This window comes from Ictalurus punctatus, chromosome 2, assembly GCF_001660625.3.
Source record: "Ictalurus punctatus breed USDA103 chromosome 2, Coco_2.0, whole genome shotgun sequence".
Taxonomy (NCBI): Eukaryota; Metazoa; Chordata; class Actinopteri; order Siluriformes; family Ictaluridae; genus Ictalurus; species Ictalurus punctatus.
In genome coordinates, this window is record NC_030417.2 from 35,412,147 (window position 1) to 35,428,549 (window position 16,403).

General features: G+C 42.7%; 1 protein-coding gene and 1 long non-coding RNA gene across 3 annotated transcripts in view; one reads left to right on the plus strand and one right to left on the minus strand.

Moving 5' to 3' along the window:
- map3k14a (mitogen-activated protein kinase kinase kinase 14a) overlaps positions 1-15,690 on the minus strand; it is a 19,550-nt gene extending 3,860 nt beyond the window's left edge. The window contains exons 1-10 of one of the 2 annotated variants that reach the window (XM_017458523.3): positions 15,578-15,690; positions 4,868-5,133; positions 4,736-4,775; positions 4,433-4,631; positions 3,624-4,007; positions 2,762-2,896; positions 2,511-2,640; positions 2,059-2,187; positions 295-393; positions 19-176 (exon numbers count right to left, since the gene is read on the minus strand). In XM_017458523.3, the coding sequence (XP_017314012.1) occupies positions 19-176; positions 295-393; positions 2,059-2,187; positions 2,511-2,640; positions 2,762-2,896; positions 3,624-4,007; positions 4,433-4,631; positions 4,736-4,775; positions 4,868-5,123 (1,530 nt within the window). In that variant the 5' untranslated portion in view covers positions 5,124-5,133; positions 15,578-15,690. Of the gene's footprint in view, positions 1-18; positions 177-294; positions 394-2,058; positions 2,188-2,510; positions 2,641-2,761; positions 2,897-3,623; positions 4,008-4,432; positions 4,632-4,735; positions 4,776-4,867; positions 5,134-7,653; positions 7,833-15,577 lie in introns of those variants that run through there. The other variant, XM_017458531.3, reaches the window with a different exon arrangement.
- LOC124628988 (uncharacterized) lies at positions 2,187-2,487 on the plus strand. Its single transcript, XR_006983822.2, has 2 exons — positions 2,187-2,287; positions 2,415-2,487. It is a non-coding gene; the product is annotated as an uncharacterized LOC124628988 (long non-coding RNA).
- Positions 15,691-16,403: the final 713 nt, after the last annotated feature.

The following is a 16,403-nucleotide window of genomic DNA, read 5'->3' on the forward strand; positions in this document are numbered from 1 at the left end:
GCTTGGCATTACGCTTACTTTGAGGTACAGAGGGCGGGAGTAGTAGCGCGTCCATGGCTGGCAGCCATTGAGCATGTGCAGTAGCATGCAACAGCTACTCCACACGTCCGCCTTGGAGCAACGCTTCTCTCCACTCGCCACCTCAGGAGCCATGTGAGTCTCCGTCCCCTTCAGAGCTACACACACACACACACACGCACACACACATACACAAATGCATGCTTGGTCATCCAGTCTGCAACACGGTTTTTACTCGGTTTTAATATAACGTTTCATTGTTACTGGAGCGTTTACCTTGGAAAGGGCTGAATCCATACACGTCTAGTCGTTCTGACTCGCCAAAGTCACACAGGAATGTGTTTTTCCCATCCTCGGACAACAACACGTTATCCACTGAAAGCACAGACAACGTACGGATATTTAAAAAGTGTAACTTTTTACTCATTCCTAATTAACACTGGTACTAATGCTTAAACATGATGCGTTTTTCCACAGCGAATTAATAACGTACACCCGGACTTGACTTTTATACAACGGGGTTTGATTAGATTGTGAAACGTAGGTGTTGGAAGGACGCTGACCCTGTGAGTGTGCATCGGTTAAAGTTCATTAAAGACTTCTGCAGGATAATAAACCCGACTGCCAGGCAACAAAACGCTTCCCAGAAATCAGGCGGTTTGCTCAGTCAGTAGTTTGTTCCAGGAAGGTGTGTTAAAAAAAAAAAAAGAAAAGAAAAGAAAAGCGCTTTCGGTTTCCATGTCGTGACTGGACTAGAGTATAAATCTGATGGCCCACACAAACAAGATTTCCTTCTTCATTGAACACCAGAGGGCGCTCCAAAAGACAGACAGACAGAGCAAAACTAAAAATTCTCTCGAATGTGTGTATCGAAGACCGAAATGTTCGTATTACAGATTCATGTCTTCACACTCTTTTTTTTGTTGTTGTCTGTTTTTTTTGTTTTGTTTTGTTTTTGTTTTAAACAAACTTCTCTGAGTTCTTTGTGTCTGTTCGTTTTCCTGTGACTCTCGATGTCACCTCATTCCCCCCTCCCCTCTGCACTTTTCATGAGTCACTCTGGGAAATTCCCAGCTTTGGTCTCAGTCACATACACACATTCTCTCGCTCTCTCTCTGTCTCTCTTAAACACACACACACACTGGACTGCACTCTCTCTCTCACCACAGGTGCTACGCTCTGTACCGCACCCGATTCCTGTGAAAAGCCTTAAAACCAAGAAAAAAAGAAAAAAAAAACAAGCCACAGAACAAAACAACTGATGTGTTGATACATTATAGTAACATCAACCCCTTCACTGAAACCATCGTTCTCTAATAACACCGACGTTTCACTCTCAGACTTTGATCAGAACAGAGATTCATCACTGAGGTCATCTCAGTGCTCTACCACAAAGCACTGGCGTTTTTAAAACTAAAAATCAGCCCTGGCTTGAATTCTGATCGTGCTCAAATTAAAACAGTATTTATTAGCGAGCCGCAGTTATATCGCACGGCATCTGCGACTGCTTTCCTAGTGTCCAGCGGAACGCGCACCTCTCCGGTATGATCTGCTTACGAACATGTGACTCGACGTCTTGGTTTCAGACTGGAAGCGCTGACATCTTAAAGATAAAACCTTCCCGAAAGGCAGTCAGTATCCAGATTTGAACCTCGTCACGGTCGAGTCCGCTCGAATTCTTATTGGTCGGAAGGTTTTCTGGAAGAGCCGCTCGTTCTAATACGTTCTCGTTTCTAGAGTAGCGGCTCGTTCGCAGCGACGGCTGCTCCGGATAAAAGCGTGGAATGGTTGGATGTGGTGACGTTTTCTTGGATGTTTCTTTCGAATTTAATGGGGAAGGAGTCTCCAGTGTCAGCACTTTGTAACAGGGGGGGAAAAAAAAGGAGAGCTGGTGAGGAAATGACTGTGTGTAGCTGCTATAACACAAGCGATAAGGTGTTTTGTGGACATTCCCGAAACATTAAATGGAACTATAAACAGTATATAACATACACCACGGCTACGCTTATACTGCTTTTGTTTTGTTTTTTCGGTCGTTACCTTTGACGTCCAGGTGTAGGATGTGTCTCTTGTGCAGGTGCTCTAGCGCCCCCAGGACCTGATGCATGTAGTGCAGGGAGAGATCCTCGGGCAGGCGACCCCTTTCTGACAACAACTGCCCCAGAGAGCCTGGAGGTGGATGAGGAAGGACGGGACAAAGAGGAGAGTCAGGAGAAAGTGAAGTTTGGCACTAGATTAACCAATGGCACACTGGCCGAAGGAAGCAGAGGTGACGATGTGTAACGCACGTGTCCTAAGTGATTTTGTGTGTCCTTGCTTTCAGATCTTGCTGTACACACACATATATATATATATATATTTAAATATATGTGTGTGTGTGTGTGTGTATTTCATAGCACTTGTCTCCCAAATGCAAATTCAACTAACTTCCCGACTCAAATCGCACAGGAGGTTATGACACATTAGGGGCAGGTGTTCGCCTTAATTCGTACCAGGTTTGAGATCCATGAACAGGAAGACGGATCGACCCTCTCGGACGAATCCGAAAAATTCCAGCACGTGAGGAGACTGGAGGGCACTCCACGAGCCCACCTCCTCACTTCTGAAATGTTCTAACGGCACCTAACAAACGCAGCAGAGAGAAGGAGGTAAGGACGTGCAGCCATGACCTGCACACACACACACACACACACACACATACACACACACACACGTACACACTGGCACATAGCACTCATAGTACCTTTTTGGCAGCGCACACAAAGCCGCTGGTTTTGTCTCTGATGCTGTAGACTAATCCGAACGAGCCTTCTTTTAGGAAATCACACAACTCGTAATCCCTTCCCTCTCGATATTCATAGTCCTGTGGCTGGAGTTCCTACACACACACACACACACACACACACACACACACACACACACAGGACAAGGTCTAGTTTATACAACAGTTGCTAGTTTTACAACAAGTGGACATTAATGGAAATGAATCAGTAAAGTGTAAACACCTCAGGAGAACTCGGGTCAGATTTATTCATGTTAGTTCTGCCCAATCTTTTTCCAGAGGAATTCCTGAATATAAGCACATTGTGTAACATCCTCTACACACTTCCTGCAAGCTGCGATTTTCCAAACCCGGTCGTAGCGTTTGAAACTTTTTTTCTTTTTCTTTTTCTTTTTACTTGTAAAGTATCGGTGCTCGCAGTCGCAAAGAGTGAATCGCAATCTATAAATGTTCGCGAGTTGCGCAGGGTGCATGTGAGGAAACTCCCGTAAGCAGAAGTAGGCTACTGAGATAAACATGAAACCTCTCGAGCTGAAAAACAGGAAACCGCTGACAAACATGCAAGCGTTCGCGCCCGATGGTTTTTTTTTTGGTGTGTGTATTTTTTTAATCAATGTATGTTTCACTCTCTCTTGTATGTAGTAGTATGACTACTGCATGTGACTCACTTTTTCAACTATTTAACTGTGCAGTCATGTGTGTACTTGCCTCAGGCTGCGTGTGTATTTGTATTCACAACGGGTATAGGTCGGCCGTTCTTCCGTTTGTTTTTTTCTTTTCTTTTCAGTATGACACACCGAGTGTCACTTCACACACATCTCACCTCTTTAAAGAGTATGCCTTCGTTCGTGTAGCTCTCTTCCGTCTCTTCCTGTTCGTCTTCTCTGTCCTTCGCGTCTCGGACCATCTGTTTGGCGAACGCCGAGGCGAAGGAGCACTCGGCCTGCGAGACGTTGTTCCTGAGGCCTGCTAGTGCCAGGCTGCATTCGGCTTCGCTGATGAGCGGCGAGTCGGGGTCCGGCGAGCACTCGCTCTCCTGGCCGTACGATTCCAGGCCATGAGCGGGAATGAAAAGGCGGTCCCAGGATTTGCAAGACAGCGGAGTGCTGAGGCCCAGGTGAAAGGTGTAGGACGGCTCCGCTGTCTCCTGCACTGACAGGCTTTCTGTGCTAATTGCACTGCTGCTGATGTAGCTACATTGTCCAAGCTGGTGGAAAAACACACACACACACACACACAGTCTCAGTGCTCAATTATGAGGTACAAACTGGTACAACTGTTTATATACAAACATATATTCAGTAGTATTCTATACTAGGCGTTCTGATTCTAATTTACGCACTGCATCAAGTATTGAGCGTCCGTGATAAATTTACGCTAAATTTACAGAATGTTAAGTCCACCCGGATTCTGTTCCTGTTCACCTTCCCAATGTGTTTCGTTTTTTTGTCCCGTATTCTCTGCACTTTCCTTATATGGTCGACATTTCCTGTTCACGGTTTGCCGTTACCATGGCGATTAATCAGTTGAAGTCTCTTTGTTCTTGGTGGACTTTATGACTCCCTATGATTTCCCTTCATAATGAATGCATTTAACCCGTAACCACTCCATATACACTCGAGTCCGTCTCACCTCGCCGCTGTCCTGCTGTGGCACTCGAGTGAGTCTTCTGTCTCTCACACTCTCGCTCCCGCCGTCCCTCTGTTGGCCCTCCCTCTGCGAAACCCTCCGCCGCTGTCTCTTCCGTCGTTTTTTCCTCGGCTGGCGGTGAGAGACTGAGCCTTGGGGTAAGGACAGGGCTGGCCTGAAGTTGCTGTACACGTTTTTATGTCTGGAAAGAAACAAAAGGAACGAAACCAATATAAACGAACCGGTTCACGTTTCCGTTTCCGGTATCTTTTAGTGACGCGGTCGATCGATCGATCGAGGCTTTACCTGCTGTTGGGACAGAATTCCTGTGAGTCCTGAGATTCACCTGTAGAGAGAAGATAACGTTGACCACAGGTCAGTCTTTTTCTTTTGCGTTCCCTTTTTTCAAGCTCTTTAGTAGAAGGATTAAGGACTTACACTCTGCCTGGGCGATGAAGGACGGTTTCTCGGTTCCCAGAGGTCCTGTGCCTACATGCTTGGCTGTTCCATGAGAGATGACCTCGATGAATTTGGAATAATCCATCAGCTCATGCTGTTTATCGCCCTTCCCAGAGGTGTCAGGCGACTGAGGCTCGACGCTGGACGCGAGGCAGGCGTGGCCCTTCGCTTTCGGCTGGTTTGTGGACATGGAGAAGGGCCGGGTGGAGTTAAAGATCCTCTGTTCCACCGCCATCTTTCAGAACCTGGAAGAAACAGACACAAGAGATCCACCTTCACACCTGGCCTTCTTTAACGGCTGCTCGTCACGGTGACTTACGCCGGCAAGTATTTCCTTTCAGACGTGAGAAAGTAATAAAAACTTGTCGACTTCCAACAGCCAGCGGCTTCGCTAATCTCACGTGAACTTTGTACCGCCGACAGTGTTCTGGCTCACAGGGACAAACGCTAGTCTGTTCGTTCAGAGCCTCACGAGGACGTTCGTGCCATCTGGTGAGGAGGAAACCCGATCACGGTTCTCAAGCGCTTATCTCAGTTGGAGCGGAGGCCTCAAAGGATGACAGTGAAGTTGATGAGGAAGTAACTGCCTGGACGAGGCGGAGGCGAAGCCAGAGAGGCCGGTTTTACGGCTAGGCCTTTAGAGCGAAATAAGATACGCGCTGGACATGATTTGATTTGCCAAAAAGTACCTGTGTACCAACTCTGCTTAAACAGTGATTGGAGTTCAGAAAGTCTTATAACCGATACCAGATCCACATACCTTATACTCTTTCAATCTGAATGAATAAATACGTATCATGATATATATTCTTTTTAATTTTTCTCCCCAAATGTAGGTGTTGCCTATTGCCACCCACTAGCTAACTCTTCCTTATCACAAGACAACGCCCACCCGGGGAGGGCGGGGCAAACACGTGCTTCCGCTGAGACATATTAAACCAGAATCACAGGGCAGAGCAACACAATCTGAAAAATGTGCACACTATCTGCCCTCTTCCGCATGCTCGAGCTCACAGATGCGCAGGTTTATACTAGCGTAGACGTGACTAACAGGGACAGAGTATTCCATCCCTCCAAACCGGAGAGCACGTCCAAATTTGCCGTCTTGGCTCCTGGCCACGGTTGGCTGTAGCATTCTCAGGATCCCGACGTGCGATCACTCGACGGTTTTCTGTTGCGCCGCTCGGACGCTTCTGTTTCCGCGTCTCGACCTACTTACAGAAGCGTTTTTTAAAACCTCTGTGCGATTTCTTTATCCGTGTTATCGGAACGTCCGCATCGGATGGGCTAGATGAAAGAGGAAAGAATGTATATCGTCGATGATGAGCGAAATTTCACAAACGCGTGTCCCTACCATAACGTTCAATGCACTACAGTTGCTGACTGAGTCTTTAAGGAAACAACAACAACAACAACAACAACAAAAAAAAAAAAATTTCAGCGTTTTAATTTCCCAAACTCCCAAAATAAACTGATGTATTCACTGCACAAGCTACAAAAAAATATAAATAAAAGGTTATTAATAATGGACAGTGTTGGTGAGATACTTAGTTGACTGGAAGTGCGAGAGGTGTGTGTAAAGATTACAATGGTTACAGCATGTTGCATCAGTGCGTCCTCACTTGACTTCTCTCACTCTCTCTCACTCTCCCTCTCTCTCTCAACTTAAAAGAAAGCAGGCCTCGTTCTCAAGCGGACATGAACTGACTGCGAGCCAAACACTCGTTGCCTTCAGAATGCCGAGTTCTCCATTTTAAAAAGGCGGGAGATGTCATCATCAAGCATCAGGCAACATCGACTGTACAAACGTACACAATTGCTCCGTCGCTGATTCGCGAAATCGCGTGTAGAACAACGCACGATGCACGCGGACGCATTCACTTCGAAGCAAAATGTATGTCATCCAAAGCCTTGCAGGCATCTTGTTCTTATTTACGCTGTTGCATCATGCTAAAGGGTATAAAATGGATGTATGTTCGGTCATGTGACACTTGTACCGAGACGACCTTTGAAAAGAGGGAGTGGCGGATCTCTGTGTGATAAACTCGAATGAAGAATGTGTGGGTGGGTGAAGGCACACAAGACGTCTTCTCACCGCGACTGCGTGCCTCTGCCAGAGCAAAGTCCCTGGGCTTTGATCCGAATCAAACAGGCAGCACAGGCCCACACAGCATGGCAAGTGCTGCTGTTTTTTTTCCCCCCTTCATCGATGAGACCAATCAGTGACCGTCATGCTCCGACTGCTCTGAAAACAACACGTTTGCACGGAGTAAGGCATCCCTGCATGCTGGAAAACACTCGTCCCGAATGCACGGTGTTTCCGTGTAAATATAACGGCTGATTCATTTTAACACGCGGGGAGCGTGCTTCGCTAGATTAGATCTTTCACTCTTCTCTCGAGATCATCATTCTGCTGTCATGCCTCAGTGTCGCTCCGGTAATACCGCATTCTTTCCGTCCGACTTCCTTATACTGCCGAGTTCAAAACAACACAAGCGCTTGTGTACGGGAACGCTTACACTCGCACACACCTCTCGGTGCGAAATACTGTCTATTACACATAATAATACCACACACCAGGTAATAACAAACACCTTATTTGTGCAGGGGTAATATGAAATACGATACGCAGTATGACGTACACTTGCACATGAATTTTAAAAAATAAAATATATATATATATATATATATATATATATATATATATATATATATATATATACATATAAAGTCAAAAAGATACTAAGAAGAGATGAAAAGCATACCAGCGATGAGACTGCAGAGAATCGTTCATTCCTGGCGGTTTCTCCTTTCTTTATACGTTCAAACGAGGCTCATGAGGGAGAATGCACGCTTTCTACGCTCATGTCCGTGTGTGTTTGGTGTACTCACACACGGCGTTCTGTTCATTCAGCTCTTCCCTCTCGCTCTCTTTCTCTCTCTGTGTACGTCGGATGCTGGCCTGCTGCCAGGCGACTCTCATTGGGCAAGCGGTATGCTGATTTACAAGAAATCTATCCGGCTTCTCTTTTCTCACCCCTCCCCTCTCTCTCTCTCGCTATCTCTCCTGTTCCCGTTTTAACAAGACGGCAGTGTGACCTTTCAAAAAGAAAGCTCTCTCTTTCTTTCTCTCTCTCTCTCTCTCTCTCTGTCTGCCAATCCGTCTTTTATTTAACATCCAAGTTTGGATTTGCTGCTATCACAGCGACACACTTTCCTATTTCACCTCAGATAGACTCAATTCCACGCCTGAGCAATCGCTCAAACCTGTGTAACATCATACTATATTCGCTACACTTACCATCTGAGGAGACATTCTATTCTCCAAACTGACCAGTCAGACAATCAAAAACAAAAAAAAAACAAGCAACAAGTCGTTGATCTGTGAGAAGTTATGGCCATGCCCCACCCCCGAGCTTCACTGTCGAGCGAATGATTAATTCCGCTTCCTCAATTCCTCTGGCATGTCAGACACACAGAAATTCACAGGTCGTCTACATGCACATAAACGGCTTATGTTGGACTCGCAATGGCCTATGCGACCACCAACTTCAATGACATTTCTGAAAGGAGTTCATTACTGTACGGCCGAGAGCAAAAGGTTTTCGCCCAACGTGGGTTTCCCGTCTGTTTCGCCAGTTTATTGACCAATCACAAGAGATTCTGTTCAGAGGATACAAAAGAAGGTGGTAGTTCTGAGAAACGTTTGTCGCTGCTAAACTATTTCGATCGTCTAACCTGGACGAGGCGGAGCCGAAGCCTTAAGCCTTTACAGCTAGGCCTCAAGAGCGTAATACGATACGAGCTGGACATGATTTGATTTGAAAAAAGATACCAGTGTACCAACTCTGCTTAAACAATGAGTTCAGTAAGTCTTACAGTAAGGAGTTCAGTAAGTCTTATAACCGATACCAGATCCAGATACCTTATACGCTCTCAATCCGAATGAATAAATACGTAATGGGAAATAAGGCGGTGAAATATCGATATCGCTACAAATGATGTCACAGTACACTCTTCTGAGCTAACACGAGATAAAGTTTTTCAACACGAACTTTATCTGATTGGAAGCAGTTGGTCTGATGTTCAAACTCTTACCATTTACGATAAAATTGATCTTTGAGAAAATTGATGTTTTGATCATTTTCACTTTAAAATAATTTACTTTTGTAGATATAATCGATTTTAAGATCACATATATTTTAATGCCAGCTGGTTACCAATTATATATATATATATATATATATATATATATATATATATATATATATATATGTATAGCATGATACATATATATTCTTTTTTATTTTTCTCCCAATTTGCTCCCCAAATGTAGGTGTTGCCTATTGCCACCCACTAGCTAACTCCTCCTTATCACAAGACAACTACCACCCGGGGAGGGCGGGGCAAACACGTGCTACCTCTGAGACATATTAAACCAGAATCACAGGGCAGAGCAACACAATCCGAAAAATGTGCACACTATCTGCCCTCTTCCTCATACTCGAGCTCACAGATGCGCGGGTTTATACTAGCGTAGACGTGACTAACAGGGACAACGTATGCCATTGTTTCACTATTAGCATCTCAATACACAGAACACTATTGAACCATGTCTATTATATGTAATGATTAAGGAACAACTGAGAAACCAAACACACTAAATGTCCTATCGGTAAAAAAAAAAAAAAAAAAAAAAAAAAATTCATATTTCCTCTTCTTCTTTTCCTCCACAACATGGAGGAATTGGCCGTTTTAAAAGGGTGTCTGCTATAATGGCTCGGATCACGCAACAGTACGTGATATTATCCTGAAACAAGCAGAGTGTTTTGGGTTCGCATTTACCGCCTGATGTGTTGCGCAATATGATTTATTCAAATTAGACTCCACATGTTCCTAATTCATCAACAAGGCAGTGTGTTTAAAGGAAAAACAACTGGCTTGTGGTGTAACTGCCACTGGCACTTAGTTGCTTTATTCATTATGACCAGCCATCCTACATCCTTTTTTCTTTTCTTTCTTTTTTCGTTTTCTTTTAGGTTTACAGTCATGATGAATTATTAATTACCCACAACAGGCGTTAGACCACAAGTCTGAGATTACACTCCTGTTTCGGTTTTGGTGTTGGAGAACGTTTTGAGGAAAATTTCATTCTACTGGGTGTTGGCTTTCGTCGGAACGGCATCAGAAACCGAACGGTGACGCCTGAACCTCGACTGCATCGAATTAAAATGTGAATGTTTTTCCAAAGCTGAACAGAGCAGGCCACTTCTCATATCCTTGTTTTCCTCTGAAACGCTCCGGGCCGTTTGAGGAAGTGAAAGACACAAAGTGATTGTCTCACTCAGAGCTTGCCGAATGCTGTCCATAAAAACCACAGGCTATAGTTGGTGTATAGTAGACACATTATAGGGTTCCCAATCAAGAACTGTTTTTTTGGGGGGTATAACTGAAATTTCACAATTTCCAGCACGAGTGAGTGAAGTCTGCACCAATGATAAAGGGAAGTAAGGACGGTTCTGGCGACAGCACCCGGAAAAGTGTGGTGAGCAACTGGGTGGGAGCTGAACATGGAGGAAATCACACACTCGGCTATAATGACAGGGTTCGCTTCTTCATGGTCTGAAACTACAAAACCACCCTGACCACTGGGCATGAATGTTCTCATGCTCAGTAACGTCCATGACTGAAAGCGAATATGCGCCAGTTTCCTGACAGCAGCCTAACTAACTCATCGTCACGGAACAATGCAACCTTGTAACGGTGCGGTCAGTTTGCTATCAAAGAAACGCGGAGTGTGTCTTGTCTGATTTGCATTAAAGACAAAATACGACCAAAGGGCAGGTAATACATTTGCGAAAGCCTGTTTCTGCGAAAAAAAAATAAAAACCGTTATTTTTTATTAACTTTCCTCAAACCTCAAATTTTGCTCTAAACATTATAGCAGGAAATGTTTTTGACGGTTTCTTCACGTTGGTTATTCACGTTTATTCCTTCATCGCATGTTCGCATATCAGGTCCCTACACACACACACACACACAGTCGTGTTTAGGTGTTTAACAGAAACCTTTTAAAGGGCTTTATACTTGGCACATAACTACGTATATTGTATGTTCAGCAAGTTTCAGTTTGAGTGTGTATGAAATCCGAACAGGCCATTTAGCATGAGAAAAGAAAAAAAATGAAAAACCCTGTTTAAATATTGGCTCCTCCCTGTACTTTGCATGGGAGTACTAACTACGATCTTAATTTATCCCTCTTTATTCTGGATCTTAAAATCATAGAGTCCAAGATTTTATCAGATATCTGACACTAACCCCCACTTTATTACGGAGGAATATGTCGTTTGAAACAGAAATCACTATGAAAAACACACACACACAAATATATATACGAAATACGAGCTGATCAAATGAAACCATTTGTGTTTAGACCCCGTTGTATGACTAACGATGAGAAAAATGTGTTCGATACGTCGGAATGCATGAGAAAGACGGATTACGGGGCTGCTCCTAATCAAAATCGGATGTTTTCTCCGCCCTGAAATCCCGACGAGGAGTGTACAGGAGTGGGAGAGGAGAGGAAGAGAGGAAAGTGTACTCTCAGGATTGTGTGTAATAATCCGGGGGCGAGTGGTGGGTGTATCAAAAAGACCGGATAATGTGTGAAAAAAAAGAGAGAAAAGAAAAGGAAGACTTTAAAATGCAGAACCAGGCAGAATGAGAAACACACACACACACACACACACACACACACACACACAGGGCTATGACTCATGTATGCCCCCGCAGATGTACAGGATGCTTCAGGCCTGAGTAAGACCTACTCTGAGCTTTGTATCTGTGGCCCAGAGGAACCTAAAGCCCCAAACCAGCCCCAGCGAGCACCAAGAGATCTCTTCAGACCCCTGTAGCCCCACTCCTCTACACCCACAATCCTCTGGGAGATGGATGACTTGAATAAATGATCCACATTTAGCTACCACCCACACAGATTTCCTCGGCAGGGTAAACGAGTGCGTCTTTAAGTCTTTAAATCATACGCACCTCTCCTGGGGTACCTAAAAATATACACTCTTTCGAATCATTTTTTACGTTGTACCGACACGCCTTACTGCCACTTTAAAAAGAAACAACATTTTTTACATTGGCTACGTGTTTAAAGTCGGATCTTAATACCGAAATAAAGTTTATTTAGGTTTACCATAAAGTTTCAAAGTACTTTTTAAATGTTTGATTTATTTACATGCTATAACTTTTTAGAACTATTTTACTCTGTTTAAAATCCTGCACACTCACACAGTACTCGCTGGTAAACATTTGAGAAAAAAATCTTCATTATTATAGGATACTTCGAAGTGTTCGGTTCTTAGGTTGATTTCCGAGTGGCACGTGGTCGGGAAAACTGCAAAAGAACGCGGTGGACTTCGTATACACGTTAACTTTGTGCAAGTTTGCAAAGAAACAGGATTTACACTCGCGTCCTCGTTTTAAGGAATGTTTCCGTTGGACACTCGATGCTGCACCTCTCAGCACGGACATTTTCCAGCTGCTGTGGCAACCTCGACTAAACACGGCATACACAACAACACCTGCTTGCACTGAGCAGCTAAAAATATACCATGGATACAAAGCTATATCCAGTTCGCTATGCGGATTACGAGCGTGCGCATCGCTACGCAGACGTCCATTCATGTCACGGATTCGTTCACCGGCATCGTATATATATATATATATATATATATATATATATATATATACACACAATGGCATCTTATGATTCGGAAAGATGTAATTAAATAATGCAATTAGCTGAAGCAACCTGCCCTTTCTTGGGAAAATAATCAACTGCATTTGTTTTGTCTCATTCATTTCAAGAGAGAGAAGGAAAAGGAGAGGCTGGTGTTGCTCTAGCATAAGTAATAACAGGAACTTGTAACTACTGTATACGCAGACAAAATGTTCGATGCTTCTTCCGCAATAAATGACCAAATATATAGGCGTTGCTGTGGTATAAGCAGAACAGAACACTTTGGGACATGCTGTTATAGGAAAATAATCAACTTCGGGGTGTTTATCGGTAACTCCGCTTCATGTCAGGCCACATCACACTTCAATCATCCTGCTGTTGATTATTATCCTATAACAGCTCACCACAAGTGACTGACTTATTCGTCATGTATAAAAAAAAAATAATAATTTTAAACCGAGCTTGACCAGTATAGTTCCTAGTAATTTTGCTCAGTTCAGTCAGTTGACTCACTGAGTCACTAAAGTTGACTCAGTTCAAATAGTTAGATTAATTTGCTATGAAAATGTAATAACTCATGAAACATGACGGGATTACGCGTATTGTTCAAGGAAGCCAAATCAGATAATTGAGTTCTGTAGCATTTTTCATACAATATATATGTTTACTCGTGTATCTGTAAACCGTATAAAACATGTCTCACTAGCAAATGGCGAAGTGCTTGAAATAACAACAGATATCGTTCGAATGAATCGAAATACAGGCGAAGACACCTACGACTGCACCAAATGTTCAGCTACAACATCTACAATTTCACAATGATATCTTCCGCGGAATAAAGCAATGGTGCTGGATATTTTGACGGAATATGTTCGGCTCGCTCGGACACCTACGCCACAGCACGAGGGAAATTCTCTCCCGTGTGGAGGAACAACACCATAATCAACAGGCCGTGCAAACTACAACAGCTCTGGGTTCATAGTATGTGTGTATGTTTAAAATCCGAGCTGCATTCCTGTTTGAGTCATAAATCTCAGAACTGGAGTCATCTTTGCATAGAACCTTACTGTTTACGTTGTAAATTAAGTGTTTAGGTTCGGCCTACAGCTAAATACTTATGAGATTCTTTACAAAGAACGCTACACGTAATCCGATTCAATGTTACATGTATACGTGTATTGCGCGTATTGCTATTAAAATATGTAATGATGAACTTTGTATAGCCACAGGACTTTTCTTGCACCTGCCACGTTGGTCAGCGAGATGTTTACATGAACCTATTTATTCAGGTTGATCAGTCAGATTATGAACCGATTATTTTGCTGCATGTAAACCTTTTTAGTTTTTATTAGTAGAATGCAATCTCTTCCACGTTGACTTCCTGCCAGAAAATACCACATTTCTATGACCATTTAGGAAATGACCAGGGTCTTCTAATGCGTTTTCTATAATGTATCCAGTTTCTTCAAGTTTCTTCATGTAAATTCGAACCATCACATCTCAGAAAGTTTATTTTATTTTATTTTCATTTTATGATATTGCTCACAATATCTTGATGCAAAAGGTGGCAGCATTTCAGCTACGTCAATTTCCTCCAAACTATCCTAGGGGTACGTGTAAATTCTGGAACGATTTAAAATAATCCAAATAATTCTGGTTAGCCTGATAATATTATAGTATATGACTAATATATGACATTTATTTGCATGTTAACAGATAACCGATCACTTAATACCCAGATCAATTCCTGTAAACATAAACATCTTGGGTGGCCTATGACCTTTTGCACAGTAATGGTATTACAGCATACTGTAACAACACAATGTCAAATATTCTACGAATGAATGTTCAAAAAAGTATTCAAATACTATTTCTAAATCCATGCACACATGCTACAAGATTATTATTATTATTTTTTACTTGTTTACAACAAGCATACGGGTGCGGTGGGGGTGGGGGGGGGGGTGGGGGGGGGGGGGGGGGGGGGGGACACTACTTTGTTGTGTAGACTTTTGGCAAATTTGAAAATATTCCAGCAAAGAAAATTTCACAGTGATAATGTAATAAACAATTTATTACATTCACTCATACTAGTATTGAATTAACACCATTTAGTGTCACTTATTTTAATATTAATGTAATGTATAAGATGTTTAAAAGTGTGTAAATGCAAATATATATATATATATATATATATATATATATATATATATATATATATATATATATATATATAGTGTGTGTGTGTGTGTGTGTGTGTGTGTGTGTGTGTGTGTGTGTGTGTGTGTGAACAAGACCCAGCTGAATACACTCCTTAGTATACATACATAAACAGTTCGTTACCGTTTATGTATGTGAACATACATAAGTAAGTGAACATAACAGGTCCAAAATACGACTTATTTCTAATTAAAATTAGGCACAGCTTACTTCCTAAACTTAGTTATAACTCAGAAAAACGTTAGTTTAGTAAAATAGAGGATAAATAAAATTATATATATATATATATATATATATGTATGTATGTATGTATGTATGTATGTATGTATACAAACCCGGATAAAGACATACAAACACAAGAGGAAATTATTTTCGCGACGTACTATCATTTCCTGGCACAAGAGTATCTATAACTGTACTATAAATATATCCTGTTAAAAAAAACTCAAAAATGTTTTGTCTATATATATAGATTTATATTGCGAAGTTTTCACCGTGTTACGTTACTAAACAAAACGGTGTAAAGTTACTGATAAGATGTAACCGAATTGTGTGAAGTTAACGCGAGCACTTCCGGTTGTTCTCTCCGCCATTTCACAGCAACAGAAACGTTTCTAAATGTAACCGAAGTAAAGCCAGCTGTCGCGAACTCGCATTTAAACTGGTTTACTTGATACATGATGTAGCTATTCGGACCGTTTCAAGTGAGAAGGACTTACCTGTTGGTGTAGATGTAGTGTAAAACTCGGGTTTGGTGGTGTTGGGAGGTTTCTTCTCTTCTCTCTCTGCCAGATGTGTTGAACAGGAAGTGTAAAAGGAGGAGGGATGGAGAGACCAAAGTTGGCAGTGCAGCATAATATAAAGTTGCAAATGTGCATCTAAAACGTTGATCCTTGTGCAAAATACACCCAGATTTTGTAAAAGGGTGTGCATTCGAAGCTATAATATGACGTTTAGCCTATTAAAGGAAAAGTCCACCCACACACCGAGCGGTTTTAGATTGAAATGTGAATGATGTGCTTTGGGATTCTGGTATGGATTGGTTGGTGGGTTGGTTGGTGCTGTATTTTCATTATTGCCTTGAGATGTTTGTGTGATTGTGCCCTGCGATGGATTGGCACCCTGTCCAGGGTGTACCCCGCCTTGTGCCCGATGCTCCCTGGGATAGGCTCCAGGTTTCCCCGTGACCCTGAAAAAGATAAAGCGGTATAGAAGATGGATGGATGGAGGAGATGTTCTCCTTGTGATTGTCTGCCATTTTGACGTCACGGTGGGGACGCTACGCTGCGTTCGACTACAGGTCATAACTCATAATTCCTGACATCTGACCAGGCAAAACCAAAGAAAACCCCACCACGACTTGAAAGTCCTACTTGGGAACTAGGCACGGTCTCCTCAACCACTAGTTCCACTAAGTAAACCAACAGTAATTATACGAAGAAGAAGAAGTAGAAGAAGCCTTTATTGTGTCACATATACATTACAGAACAGTGAAAATCTTATTAGGAAACTCGGGTTCAGAACGAAGGTTTATCATGATACAGC